General features: G+C 45.7%; 1 protein-coding gene across 1 annotated transcript in view; it reads right to left on the bottom strand.

Moving 5' to 3' along the window:
* Positions 1-12,069, bottom strand: part of LOC119330123 (TBC1 domain family member 13-like) — a 15,017-nt gene extending 2,948 nt beyond the window's left edge. Inside the window, exons 1-4 of the mRNA XM_037603242.1 lie at positions 11,695-12,069; positions 11,488-11,586; positions 9,688-9,792; positions 4,733-4,885 (exon numbers count right to left, since the gene is read on the bottom strand). Coding sequence (XP_037459139.1) covers positions 4,733-4,885; positions 9,688-9,792; positions 11,488-11,586; positions 11,695-11,976 — 639 coding nt within the window. The 5' untranslated portion in view covers positions 11,977-12,069. The remainder of the gene's footprint in view (positions 1-4,732; positions 4,886-9,687; positions 9,793-11,487; positions 11,587-11,694) is intronic.
* Between the last annotated feature and the right edge of the window lie 604 nt (positions 12,070-12,673).

The following is a 12,673-nucleotide window of genomic DNA, read 5'->3' as shown; positions in this document are numbered from 1 at the left end:
TGTCAAGACTCCTGGTCGTAGCCCATATAAGAGCTAAGTAGACATGTGCCATCATTCACTCTCAAGGGGAGAAACACGGATGAGGATATCCCAAATTATGTGCTTAATGCTGCACAATCAACTCAACTAGGACAAATTACAAGAGCAGCAATTCCAAGGGCTCGAGCTAAACAAATACAAGATGGGCCAAATACAATAAATAAATACAAGATGGACCAAATACAATCACATGTGAATCTGATCCTACTTGCGTCGCCACCTATCTTCCAGAGAACTGGTTACGACCTAACGCATCCACACATTGTACTATCATGTTCGATGATTGTGATGAAACCAAGGCCAAGAAGATGACGAGTACCAAGATGAATGCTGAGAAGCTCTCTCTTGAGGAAGACGGTAAAACTGGGTGACGCAAAGAAGCTCTATCTTGTCATGGCCGAAGAGCTCATTCTTGAGGGAAGGCATTGTCATGCGTGATAATAATGATAATAGTCGTCTCAGGACTAAATCTGAAGTGGCTTTTGCAATGGGCTTGGCTCAATTCATGCGGTTGTGAAGAGACTATAAATAGGAGGCAGCCTCTTTTTCTTGTTAGGCTTGATTGGAGAAGAAACTAGTAGAGCTTTGCTCCTATTTTAGGGTTTGAGCTTCTAAGCCATTCATAGGATTGAGAGATCCCCACCACCATACTTGTTGCGTTTCCTTGGGTTTTGTAAAATCAAAAAGCGTTACTTCAAGTGTAAATCAAGATGTCTATCAAGTGTTTTGTTGGCTGAGTTCATTGTCAAAGGCTGTCAGGATTCGTGCGTGTTGTTAAAATTTGGTTCATTAGGCAAAGCAAGTTATCCTTTCCTAGAACATCAGGCCAAATCCGATAGCCTCGCATCAAGCACTCCCCCTTGTCAAGACGTATTTGTATTAAGATCTGCTTACTTGTACTACAAGCCTTTTGCACTATATATTTGCCCTTTGGTATGCAACACTCATAAGTTGCTCCTTTAACATGGCATCATGAGCCCAAGTTTAGGGTTCTTCCTCTCCTGGTGTCGCAACTCACGCTCCAATCGATTATTTTTCTGTCTCTACCTCACTCCATTAATTAGATCAATTCTCCCCATCAGTGATCGGTCTCGTCTTCCTTCTTGGCCGATTTTTTTTTCGATCTCTTCTCATCTCTATCAATTCCATCTTTCACTCAAAGCTGACGTTCGCTGGCCGCCTTGTTTCTTTCCAGATTGAAGCTCGTGTCAATCTCTAGATCAATTTCTCCCGTTCGTTGCTTTCCAAATCGAAGCTCGTGTCGATCTCTAGATCAATTTCTCCCATTCGTTGCTGTTGTTCCTCATGATAGCCGCCGCTTCCAAGTCTGGAACCAAGGACGCCGGATCAACATGGATCAGTCTTTTCCAGATTGAGAGCTCCTCCTTCCGGACCAAGAACGCCCACCTCTGCGTGGTCGTGGGCCGGCTCTATAAAGCCATTCTCCTTACCCGATTGGATCGCTTCCTGCCTCCCACGATTGGATCGTGCATATGCAACGACGCACCCACAACTTCCTCGTCATCGACGCTGACCACCCTGTACTCGATGCCTCCATATCGTTCTCCCCAAGCATCATCATCCTCACCCTCCCTGTACTCGAGCCTCCATATCGTTCTCCCCAAGCATCGTTATCCTCACCCTCGCTTGCATAGGATTGGGCGCACCCGTCCCGCACGGTCTCGTTAACCTCGAGAGCGCACATCTTGCCCCCAAGCTCAATGCGCCTGCCGACTCTCCGTCTCCTCTTAGTCGGCACTACTTCCCAAGCCACCATAGACTGCCTCCTAATCAGCCCAAAAGTGAGGCGGAAAAAAGGCGGGGATCATCAATGCACGGATCGTCTCAAGAAGGTGACGATGCTTGCGCTCAACAACAATATTTTGAGCATGAGCACCAGGGCAAAAGAAGTGAGTAAAGGGGCCCTGCTCAGCAAGGAATCTGCATGGCAACCATGAGACATACTCACAGCAGAATCAGCTTGGTGGGCAGAAGACCAAAATCAATCAGGAGGACCAGGAGCGCAAGTTAGTTGCACATGCAGGAGATGCAAAAAACGTAGGGCTCTAATACCATGTTAAGGAATATGCAATTTGTATTCCCATGGGGGTATAGGCCAATATATATACACATAGGGTGCAGGAAATATGCAGAAAGCCACTTATACAACGGAAAAAAATAAGGCTACAGGGCGCTATATTATAACCAATAGTAGTGTTCACTTGCTATTGCACATGCATGTTTATCTATGTTACTTTGTTATCTTGCGTACATTCCATGGACTCACTTGGCTTGTTGATTTGGCCACATGTAGGTGACGATCTGTCTTCAAATAAGTGAGAAGAGCATGAGTTCGTGAGCTAGATCCTAGCCCTGCTAGTTCCTTGTGGAGTGGAGCCGCACAGAGAGATCATGCTACATTTAATTTGTTATCTTCCGTTGCCAACTATTAAACCGTATTGCCATTATGGTAATGTTGTACAAATCATACCATAAAGACCATGTAAACTCGCATTTGTATTTATGGTTTATGAATATGATGCCAAGTTTAATGACAACCCTGGGCTAGTGTGAGTTACACAGAGGGCATCCGGTCATTATGATCAAGGACATCACACCATAACATCTACTTTCTATCATCCTGCAAGAAATTTTTGCAAGGGCACATAAGAAAATCATTTGTGCCTAACACACAACTCCATTTCTAGAGGCCACACGCGCCATGGGACTTTAATACACAACCCACAAACTAACTGAAATTGCACCCAATATGGAAAGAACAATAAGATCAAGTTCGTGAAAATTATGATATTGTGATAGCATGTATCGTGGCGAACGTCTAGAGACTACAAGGCATGCATCACTCACCATATGAGTCGCTAACAACATTTTCAATTCCACAGTCATGGCAGGCAGGGGCGGAGCCAGCGTAATAGCGTTGGGTTCAATTGAACCCAACGATTTTTCCTGGCTGAGTATATGTACACGTATACGTACTTGCATGAACCCAGTGGAAAATAGGGGCTGAACCCATCAAACTTAGAATGCAACGCAAGCCGCCCAAAAGCCCGTAAAGTGAACTCCATCCGTGCCAGCCTGCCAGGCAAGTTCGGGGCTTCGTGACCCTTCTAGGTATTCCTATTCTCCTGTAGACATGTACGTGCACACAGGCAGCCGTCAGCAGCATGATCTTTCGCCGTTCGCTTCGTCGACTCTCTCCCAATCTCCTCGCCGGCGACGAGCCCCGCCGACAAGGGTAGGTCTGGGCGGCAACCTTGCCGCCTAATATAAACCAAAAATTCAAGGTACCGAGTCGCATCGTCATATCTCCTCTCCGTTAAACATGGTGTGGTTTTCTAATTGTTATTCCCCGTATTTTGATTGATCCAGGCTATGGGATAGTATTTTTCAGATATAGAGGTCATCCATTAGAGGTAGGCAAAGTGCACCAAATACCACTCCAAGTAGTCTTCTGAAGCCTTCTATACAAAGAGGAATTAATTAAGACAAGTTGCCTTATGATCTGACTTATAGGAAGAAAATTTTGGAGTACACGAGAAATTCCAAGGAACAAGATGAGATATATTTATAACTATATAAGGGGCCTCAAATGTTACCGCTTTTGGATTATCCACAAAGAGAAATTGGAGATACTAAACTTAGATTTAGTCCAAACTAATGATGCGGACAAATAAGATATTACTTTTTCTCTGGGCTATCAACTTCTAAAGCTAGTACTAATACTATTTGTTGTCACAACATCTGTGGATGGATGCTTTTCAGCTATGAATGCTGTGAAGAAAAAATTGCACAATAAAATGGATGATTGGCTCATCAGTGATTGTTTAATTTGCTATGCGGAGAAAGATAAGTTTTCTGCCACTAGTAATGATCTGGTGTTTGATCCTTTTAAGTAGATGAAAATCAAAAGCGGGCACTCTAAAATGTGATTTACTTTACAACTTCTTTCGCTTGACAATACTTGTTTTTAAACTTCTCAAATTAACTTATCATCTTTTCAATGTTTTTAGGAAGATGAGAAGCTACAACTAGAGTTGCAAACTATTTTCGGTATTACTCTATTTATAATATGTAAGGAACTCAATTTATAATTTCATCCGACGGGTATGTCTTGCACTCTTCAGCTTTCAATGTAACACAATTTGTGATAAGTAATAGCATATGTATGTTATTTTTTAGTGCTATACTCTTGCTTAAACTTGTGTCAAATTAGACATTACACTTAATTATACCATACCAAATCTTTATAATGAGTTAATGAGTGAACCCAATGGCAAAATTTTCTGCCTCCGCCCCTGATGGCAGGAAATCACCAAAAGTTCTTATTGGTCTTAGGCTACCTTAAAGATCCAATCAAGTGGACCTTGAGCATGACAAGCATAATTTCTACTGAAATTTGCGACATCAGCTAAAGATTCTTACGAGAAAAAACACACTCACAAATGCAAACATCGATAAAACTCAAAGAGAACAGGAAACAAATCTCATATGTAACATACTGTTGATATTTCAGCTACATCAGCACAATCCGTGACCAAACAGACTTTTAGGTGTATCAGGAGACTAGCTGGTTACCACTGGTTTTCCAAACCAAGCATATTAACTCTAGTTTTTGCTTACATAGCATAAGACCACAACTCCCACATAATAAGCTAATGATAATATGTAGTACCTGGAAGTATTGATTCCACAAGCTAGATTTACCAAAGCTCAAAGGATGCTCTTCATTAGTTACTTCTGACCTTGGGAGCAAGCCATTCCTTTCACCAGTTAATTCTTTCTTTCTTGACAGCTTTGATTCCTCGATTCTACGTAATTTTTCTGACTGCAAGAAAAGACACCATTAGCACTTCCATATATAACACATTAAAGTATCTAAAAAGTAAAAATCTGCAGAATTTTCGTGGAGTTAACTGTAACTATCAAAATCTGCCACCCCACAAAACGTACCGAATCACCCGACCTCACCCCGACACTCAGAAACACAGCGGGGCAGTCACGAGCTGACCCCATGATCCTAACCGACACCCTATCCTTGCGCCGCTCCACCGCTACCACACATTGCCTTCCTAGCTCGCTGCACTGACCTCCATCCCACCCCACCCCCCTCCTCCCTAACCGGTTACCACAACCTTCTCCCTCGAAAGAGCAACGTGGGCACAAGCTACTCTCAGCGTCGCAACAGTGTGACCAGGCAGCCACGAATGTGCAACACTAGGCTCAACCAACACAACCAACAGTGTGACCAGGCAGCCACGAATGTGCAACACTAGGCTCACCCAACACAATGAGCACCATGTAACATCGTACCTGGTGGTGACCGTGTGACCAGACAACCATGCCGCCACGCGGGACCGTGCGAGCAAGACGGTAACGACGAGCTGTGCAGGATTCCCAAAGGCCTAATTGTAATTTAGTTCACACTATTGGGGTATAGTTTCTGGTAATGTTGTGGACACATTTATGTTCTTTACTACTGGGGTGATTCTGATAAGCAAAAGTCAAGGAGAAGGAAAGTTCTTTAAGAGCATCTTTAATAGATGATGTAGATGCAAAAATAGCTAACGTGTACATCTCCGAGGCCCAAAAACCCACCTCCAACAGATGATGTAGATGCAAAAAAAATCACATCACCTCCTCTAGGAGATGTAGAATACAACACCTTGAGATGCAAATTTGCATCTCCGCCTCCAGGAGATGTAAAACTGGCGATCGCACGCCAACCCAACTGCCTTCATTTTCATTCCGCCTGCCCGCCTCCGCCGCCGGCGATTTCTGTCCAAAATTGCCGCTGCCACCGCCCGCCCGACCATCTCCGACCCCGCAGCGACCCCGCCCACCTATCCCCGCCGCCTACCTCATCGACGTAGCGACGGCCGCCGATTCGATTCGGAGATTCGCCGGAGCTCCAGCTGCCGTAATGACGTAGACGCGTGGTCGTGGACGCGCTGGTGCTTCTACTAGCCACGACCCGCCGCCGGAGCTTGTGGAGCCGCGCCACGCCGCCCGCCCGACGGCTGCCCACCTCAGTCGTTATCTTTGTTCTTCCGGTCACGCGACGCCACCCGCCCGATGGCTGCCCACCTCAGTCGTTATCTTTGTTCTTCCGGTCGCGCGACGCCGCCCGCCCGCGCGTGGAGCCGCTGCGGTGTTCAAGAAATGGAGTAGGTTGATACAGCGGTGAGGAAAGGTGTTGATATCCTTTGTGTCCAGGAAACCAAATAGAGGGGACAAAAGGCGAAGGAGGTGGAGAATACCTGCTTCAAGCTATGGTACACGGGGACGACTGCAAACAGAAATGTAGGCACATTGATCAACAAGAGCCTCAAGTATGGAGTGGTAGACGTCAAGAGGCGTGCAGACTAGATTATCCTGGTAAAGCTGGTAGTTGGGACTTAGTTCTCAATGTTATCAGCGCGTATGCCCTGCAAGTAGGCCACAATGAGAACACCAAGAGGGAGTTCTAGGAAGGCCTAGAGAACATGGTCAGGAGTGTACCTATTGGCGAGAAGCTCTTCATAGGAGACCTCAATGGCCACGTGGGTAGATCTAACATAGATTTTGAAGGGGTGCATGGGCGCTTCTGCTATGGCATCAAGAAGCAAGGAGAAGATGTCGTAAGCTTTGCTCTAGCCTACGACTGATCGTAGATAACACCCTCTTTAAAAAGAGAGAATCACACCTGGTGACTTTTACTAGTGGTCAACACTCTAGCCAGATTGATTTCATCCTCTCGAGAAGAGAAGATAGGCGTGCTTGCCTAGATTGTAAGGTGATACCTAGAGAGAGTGTTGTCCCTCAACATGAACTTGTGGTGGCTAATTTCCGCTTTCAAATTCGTGTCCAGCGGGATAAACGTGCCAAAGTGGCTAGAACAAAGTGGTCGAAGCTTGGGGGGAGGGGGGGTAGCTCAGGCGTTCAAGGAAAGGGTCATTAAGGAGGGCCCTTGGGAGGAAGAAGGTAATGCAGACAATATGTGGATGAAGATAGCGACTTGCATTCGTAAGGTGGCCTTAGTGGAGTTTGGAGTGTCCAAGGGAAGTAGACGCGAAGCTAGAGATACCTGGTAGTGGAACAATGATGTCTAGAAGGCTATTAAGGAGAAGGATTGTTCCAGTGGCCTTTACCTGGATAGGAGTGCAAACAACATAGAGGAGTACAAGGTGGTAAATAAGGCCACAAAGCGAGCTGTGAGTGAAACTCAATCGCTTTCCATACATTTTGTGAAGACGATGATAACAGAATGAGCGCTTGAGTTGGTCCACACTGACCTTTTGTCCCCAAGGCCACAATAACAGAATGAGCGCTTGAGTTGGTCCACACTGACCTTTCTGGACTGATTACACCGGCGACCATGAGAGGCAACTTACTTCCTGATCGTCCATGGTCACTCCAAGTTCATGTGGCTCGAGGTGATCAAGACGAAGGACAAGGTGTTCGAGTCCTTCAAGAATATCACAACACTAGCAGATATTTGACTCTGGTTGCCAGCACACGGCATTTCAACCGAACGCGGTAGCGAGTTCAACTCAATCGCTTTCCATACATTTTGTGAAGATGACGACATCAAGCAATGCAAACCATCGCCCTAAACACCACAATAGAACGGCATCTTCGAGCAACGCAACCAAAGTGTGGTGGAGATACCACGTTGCTTGCTGAAAGGCATGGCAGTGTCCGCCATGTTCTATGGGAGGCAATGAAGGCATCAGTCTACCTGCTCAATCACACACCCATGCGCAGCATTGACGGCAAGACATCGTATGAGGCATGTCATAGGAGGAAGACAGTGGTGCACCATTTGCGCACATACGGGTGCATAGCTCGTGTGAAGCAGCTCGGCTTCAGCATCGATAAGCTTGCTGACAAATCAACAACGATGATCTTCGTCAGCTATGAAGAACGTGTTAAGGCGTATGGGGTCTTCGATCCAGCGACGAACAAAGTTCATGTGACCCGCGACGTGGCATTTGAAGAATAGAAGTAGGATTGGTCGCCGCCGACAACTGGAGACGCGCCGACACTGAACGAACAGTTCACGGTCATCGAAATCGAAGAGTCAGGCGACAATGGCCATGCTCGAGAGTGCACGGTGACACCCAAGCTCTGGCATCGGCAACGCAGATATCCACCATACTACAGTTGTGGAACACCACACCCATCTCTTCCGGAGATGAATGGGCCACCCCACCGAGCAACAACCACGACGGCCACAATCTTGATGAGACGTCCCGGCACTACCACGAGATGAAGCACACTTTCCCATAGTTGGATGCGGAGGAGGAGCATCATGGGCACTGCCTTGTCGCTGTTGAGAAACCTTCAAGCATCAACGAGGTGCTAACCACAGTTTGCTAGAGGCACAGCATGGATGCCGAGTTGGCGACAATCCGCGTCAACAGCACCAAGGGCCAAAAAAATCAGTGTTTTGGAAGCACAAAATAAAAAAAATACAAACAACCAATTGCTTGCAAAAGGAGGCCGAAATCATTCCAAGTTGGCGGTAAGATGATGGTCTACCTCTAAAAAGGAAGACCACCTTTAGGTGTTAAAGGGAAGCTTAGGCTGCGAAGAAATGGGTATATCTTCCAAGCGAGATGATTGTAGTGGTTATATGATAGATGTTCCGATCGAGATGGGTATATCCAACACATTCAATCTTAGAGACTTGACTCTCTACCACCCAGAACAAGCACTCTATGAAGATAACTCGAGATCGAGTTCCAAACAATCATAGGACAATGATGGGGAACAATAAGGAAAAACATTAGAAGTCAAATTCATTTGACTTTTACACACTTGTACTCCTTTCTAGAGAAGTTGGTCCCCAAGTCATAAGTAATTGTATTTGTTTTCTTAACCTTTAAATAATGTTTTCTAGGGTGTCCCAGCTATGAGTATAAGCTAGACCTGAACTAATGTTTTTTAGGAACATCTAGCTATGAGTAGAAGTTGAGATGTGAAGGCTTTACAAAGCCTATAAATAGAGGCCCTCGCCTCTAGTGTGTAACTCTGGCTGACTACCCGCTACCTATAATAGAAGCTAGAGTTTTGTGTTCTAGGAGTTTCTGAACTCCTGCTACCATACCGGCCTATATTCGCCTCTAGAGGGATATTTAGTGGAGCGCGTTGAAGTAGTTCCTTCAACACTAGTGATGCACAATTTGTAGCGGCAAGGTGGAGTTGCTCCGCCACGACCTTGTGCTGCTTCAAAGCGCCAGCAGAAGGAAGTGGAGTGGCGCAGCCAAACGGTTTTTCAATCACTAACGATCGCGTGCGGAGCTGAATACCGGAGCAAAGAGCGGGAGTCAAAGAGTTAGGGAGAGATGCCAAACAAGCCCTAAGGCTGGAATGAATTATGAGTTGGTGGGCATATATATCATACTTAGAAATTCAGTTTTCCTTTAAACGGGTAAATCTAACATGCAATAGTCATCACTAACCACTTTTGGGTCATTTTGTGGCTGTATACTTGTAGGCATCACACAATAATGTATGTCTATGTCTTAACATCCATAAGAAAAGATGTTTCCTTCCTTGGTCAAAAATCACGCTGACAAGTACCAGAGATCCATAGGGTAAATATATCTTCAGAACTGATAACTGAGATGGGCAATCATAACTTACAGGATTTAGAAGAAACTCATCTTTATATGCACTGTACTGACTTCGCTTCTTTTCTAGTTCATAAGGCCATAAAGAGCGTTCAGTTGGCAAATACCCCAAAAGAAGCTGCACACTATAAAGATACTCAGATAAGTTTCTTGTGCAGACAGGTAGCTGAATAACATAATTATTAGAAGCCTATCAGCATGTCCTATGTTGTACACTTTATAATTACATGCAAACCATAAAATGGCAATTTGCAAAATAACTGGGAAATTGTATTGATGCAGCATAGGAAAGTGGGGTCAGTTATCACTGCCATGCATGCTTAATCCATAGCAACCAGCTTTAGAAGAGCGATTTCAGGTGGGCACAGATGATTTTAACGTACATAAGAAGATGTAAATAAGACAAATATAACATGAGAGAGCAAAGTGTCACTGCTAAACAATATTAGCAAGAACCTTATCCAGTATAAAGTAAGGAAGTATGTAGATCACTGTAGAACACAAGTTATGTACTCCCTCCGTTCGGAATTACTTGTCGCAGAAATGAATGTATCTAGATGTATTTTAGTTCTAGATACATCCATTTCCAAGACAAGTAATTCCGAACGGAGGGAGTAGTAATAATCTCAGGATGTTAATAAGCTTCTAGCAGTCTAGCACAGTTGCACAATAGTACGCCTTACAGCATCTCAGCATCTAAACGAAGACGCATCTCTGATCTCTCCCACAGCATTAATGAGAAACCACTAAAAGTTGATTTACAGGAGCAACCAATCTACCTCCGTTTCCATGCCACCAACCTTTCACCTTATCACTAGACTGTAAAACGGGCAAACCCAAATTTCATCTGCTGTTTCCTGCCTAATTTTTTTTTCCAATGACTTGCAGGAGCACTGTTCTTTCTATTAGAAGAAGGAAGCGAAGTACAGTTAACAGTTATTTGCAGGGTGATAAGGCACCAAAAGGAGATTAGCTATAATTTTCTTGCTAGTTATACACACTAACACTGACATGGTTCTTATATTGATGATACAGGATGAGTAAGTGTTGTCAGTCATGACTCCTTGCATGCTTAATCAACAGCAGCAAACTTTAGCACAACAATTTCAAGTGGAAACAAAAGATTTGCATGAACATAAGAGGACATAAATAAGACAAATAATACATGTGAGAGCCAAGTGTTCACTGTTAAAGAATATAAGTGAGAACTTTGTACAGCATCAAGTAGGGAAGAAAGTAGATCACAACACAAAGGGTTCTGTGCACATCCATGGCCGAATTGCAACAGTAGGGAGCTAAGTAGATCACAACACAAAGGGTTCTGTGCACATCCGTGGCAGAATTGCAACTACAGAATTAAAGTTGTGTAATAATCTCAGGATCGTAATGAACTTACCCGCATAGCTGAACAATAGTATGCCTTACAGAATCTAAATGACGACACACCTCTTACGCGAAATTAACAAAAACCACTAAAAGTTGGTTTACAGGAGCAACCAGTCCCCAACCATTTACCTTAGGACTACAAACTGTAAAGCAGGGCAAACCTAAATTTCATGTACTGCTATTTTCTGGCTAATTATACACACTAGCAATAATGCCGTTGTTATCCTTCGTTTCTAAGCATCTCTGATAACTAAAGATTCATAGGTAGCCTTGTAAAGGTTTTCCACTTCTTACTCTATGCCTTTCGAAATTGGCTCATAAACCTCCGAATTTGCTAAAAATGACAGCTCCAAACAACCAAAATTTTGAACACCATAAATTGGGGAGAAAAAATGAAGCGGCAGCAGCATCAGCGATGAGTGAGGACCTTCCACACGAGCGGTCGTACGTCCGTGCCGCCGCCATCTGGCACGCCAAGGCAGGCGAGTCTCCGCAGCTCCCCCATGTTCACCACCTTCTTAGACAGCTGCATGAACGGACAAACACAATAAGGCAAAACGATTAGAACCCAAAGACAGATCAAACCTACGGGAACGGCAGGCCCCAAAACAGAAACAGAAACCCTCACACGCACCGCGGCCTTGAAGTCGGCAAGCAAGTGCGCCCGGAGAGCAGCGCCAGCGCCGTCCTCTTCTCGTATCTCTCCCCCGCGGCCAGCATAGGAATCGACCGCCTGCTCGCGCATCGGCGGCGGCGGAACGGAAGGAGACGGCTTGGGGGACGGGGCAGGCGGCGGGGAGAAGTCGGTGCCGAAGGGGTCGGCGGGGGTCGAGGCGAGCGGCGGGGTCGACCAGAGCGGGCTGTTCAGCCACTCCGGCACGGCCTTCGCCTTCTTCCGCATCGCTTCTCGAGTCATCTAGAAACCGCGGGGAGGACGGAGGTGCGAATAGAGGGGTTTGGGCTCGGGAGGTAGGTGGAGAAATTTGGGAAAGGTCAAGCCGCAATTTTCTCAAGCCGAAGAGTATGTTAGAGCATTTGTAGCACAGCAATCTCGGCGCAAAATCGATTTTGCGGACACTTTTTTCCGAAGTAGTACTCCCTTCATCCGGTCCTCGAAATGAATAAAATGGATATATCTACGACTAAAATAAATTTAGATACAACTATTTTACGGACAAATATTTCAGGACTGAGAGAGTAACTTGTAAAGTTAAAAATTTAAGATAAACATGTTCTCGCTACATTTTAGGTAGTCCGGACCTCACCGGAGTTCACACAGACACGCACACAAATCCTAGACGGAGGGCGGCGGCGGCTCACGGCTTCACGCCGAGGTGGTACTCAAACGCGGATTTGTAGTTGATGTACGTTAGCTCGTGCTCCGCGTCCATCTTCTTGAAGCGTGCGGCGGCGCCCTCCTAGCATGTGCGCCTCCTTTGTGGCGAATCGGGGACTTCCACCTTGCGGAGAGTCTTCATGGACGACTAGCGGGCATCGTATAGCTCGTCGAAGCGCCGCCACCCGCGGCTCCTTTCTTTACGGGAGAAGGCGTCGTGCTGGCAAGCCTGCTCACGGCGCCACGGCGCGACGGCGTGGCCGCTGGAGCTGCCAGC

This window comes from Triticum dicoccoides, chromosome 7A (assembly GCF_002162155.2).
Source record: "Triticum dicoccoides isolate Atlit2015 ecotype Zavitan chromosome 7A, WEW_v2.0, whole genome shotgun sequence".
Lineage (NCBI taxonomy): Eukaryota > Viridiplantae > Streptophyta > Magnoliopsida > Poales > Poaceae > Triticum > Triticum dicoccoides.
Note: the sequence above shows the minus strand (reverse complement) of the source record. Positions and strands in the feature narration are given on the sequence as shown.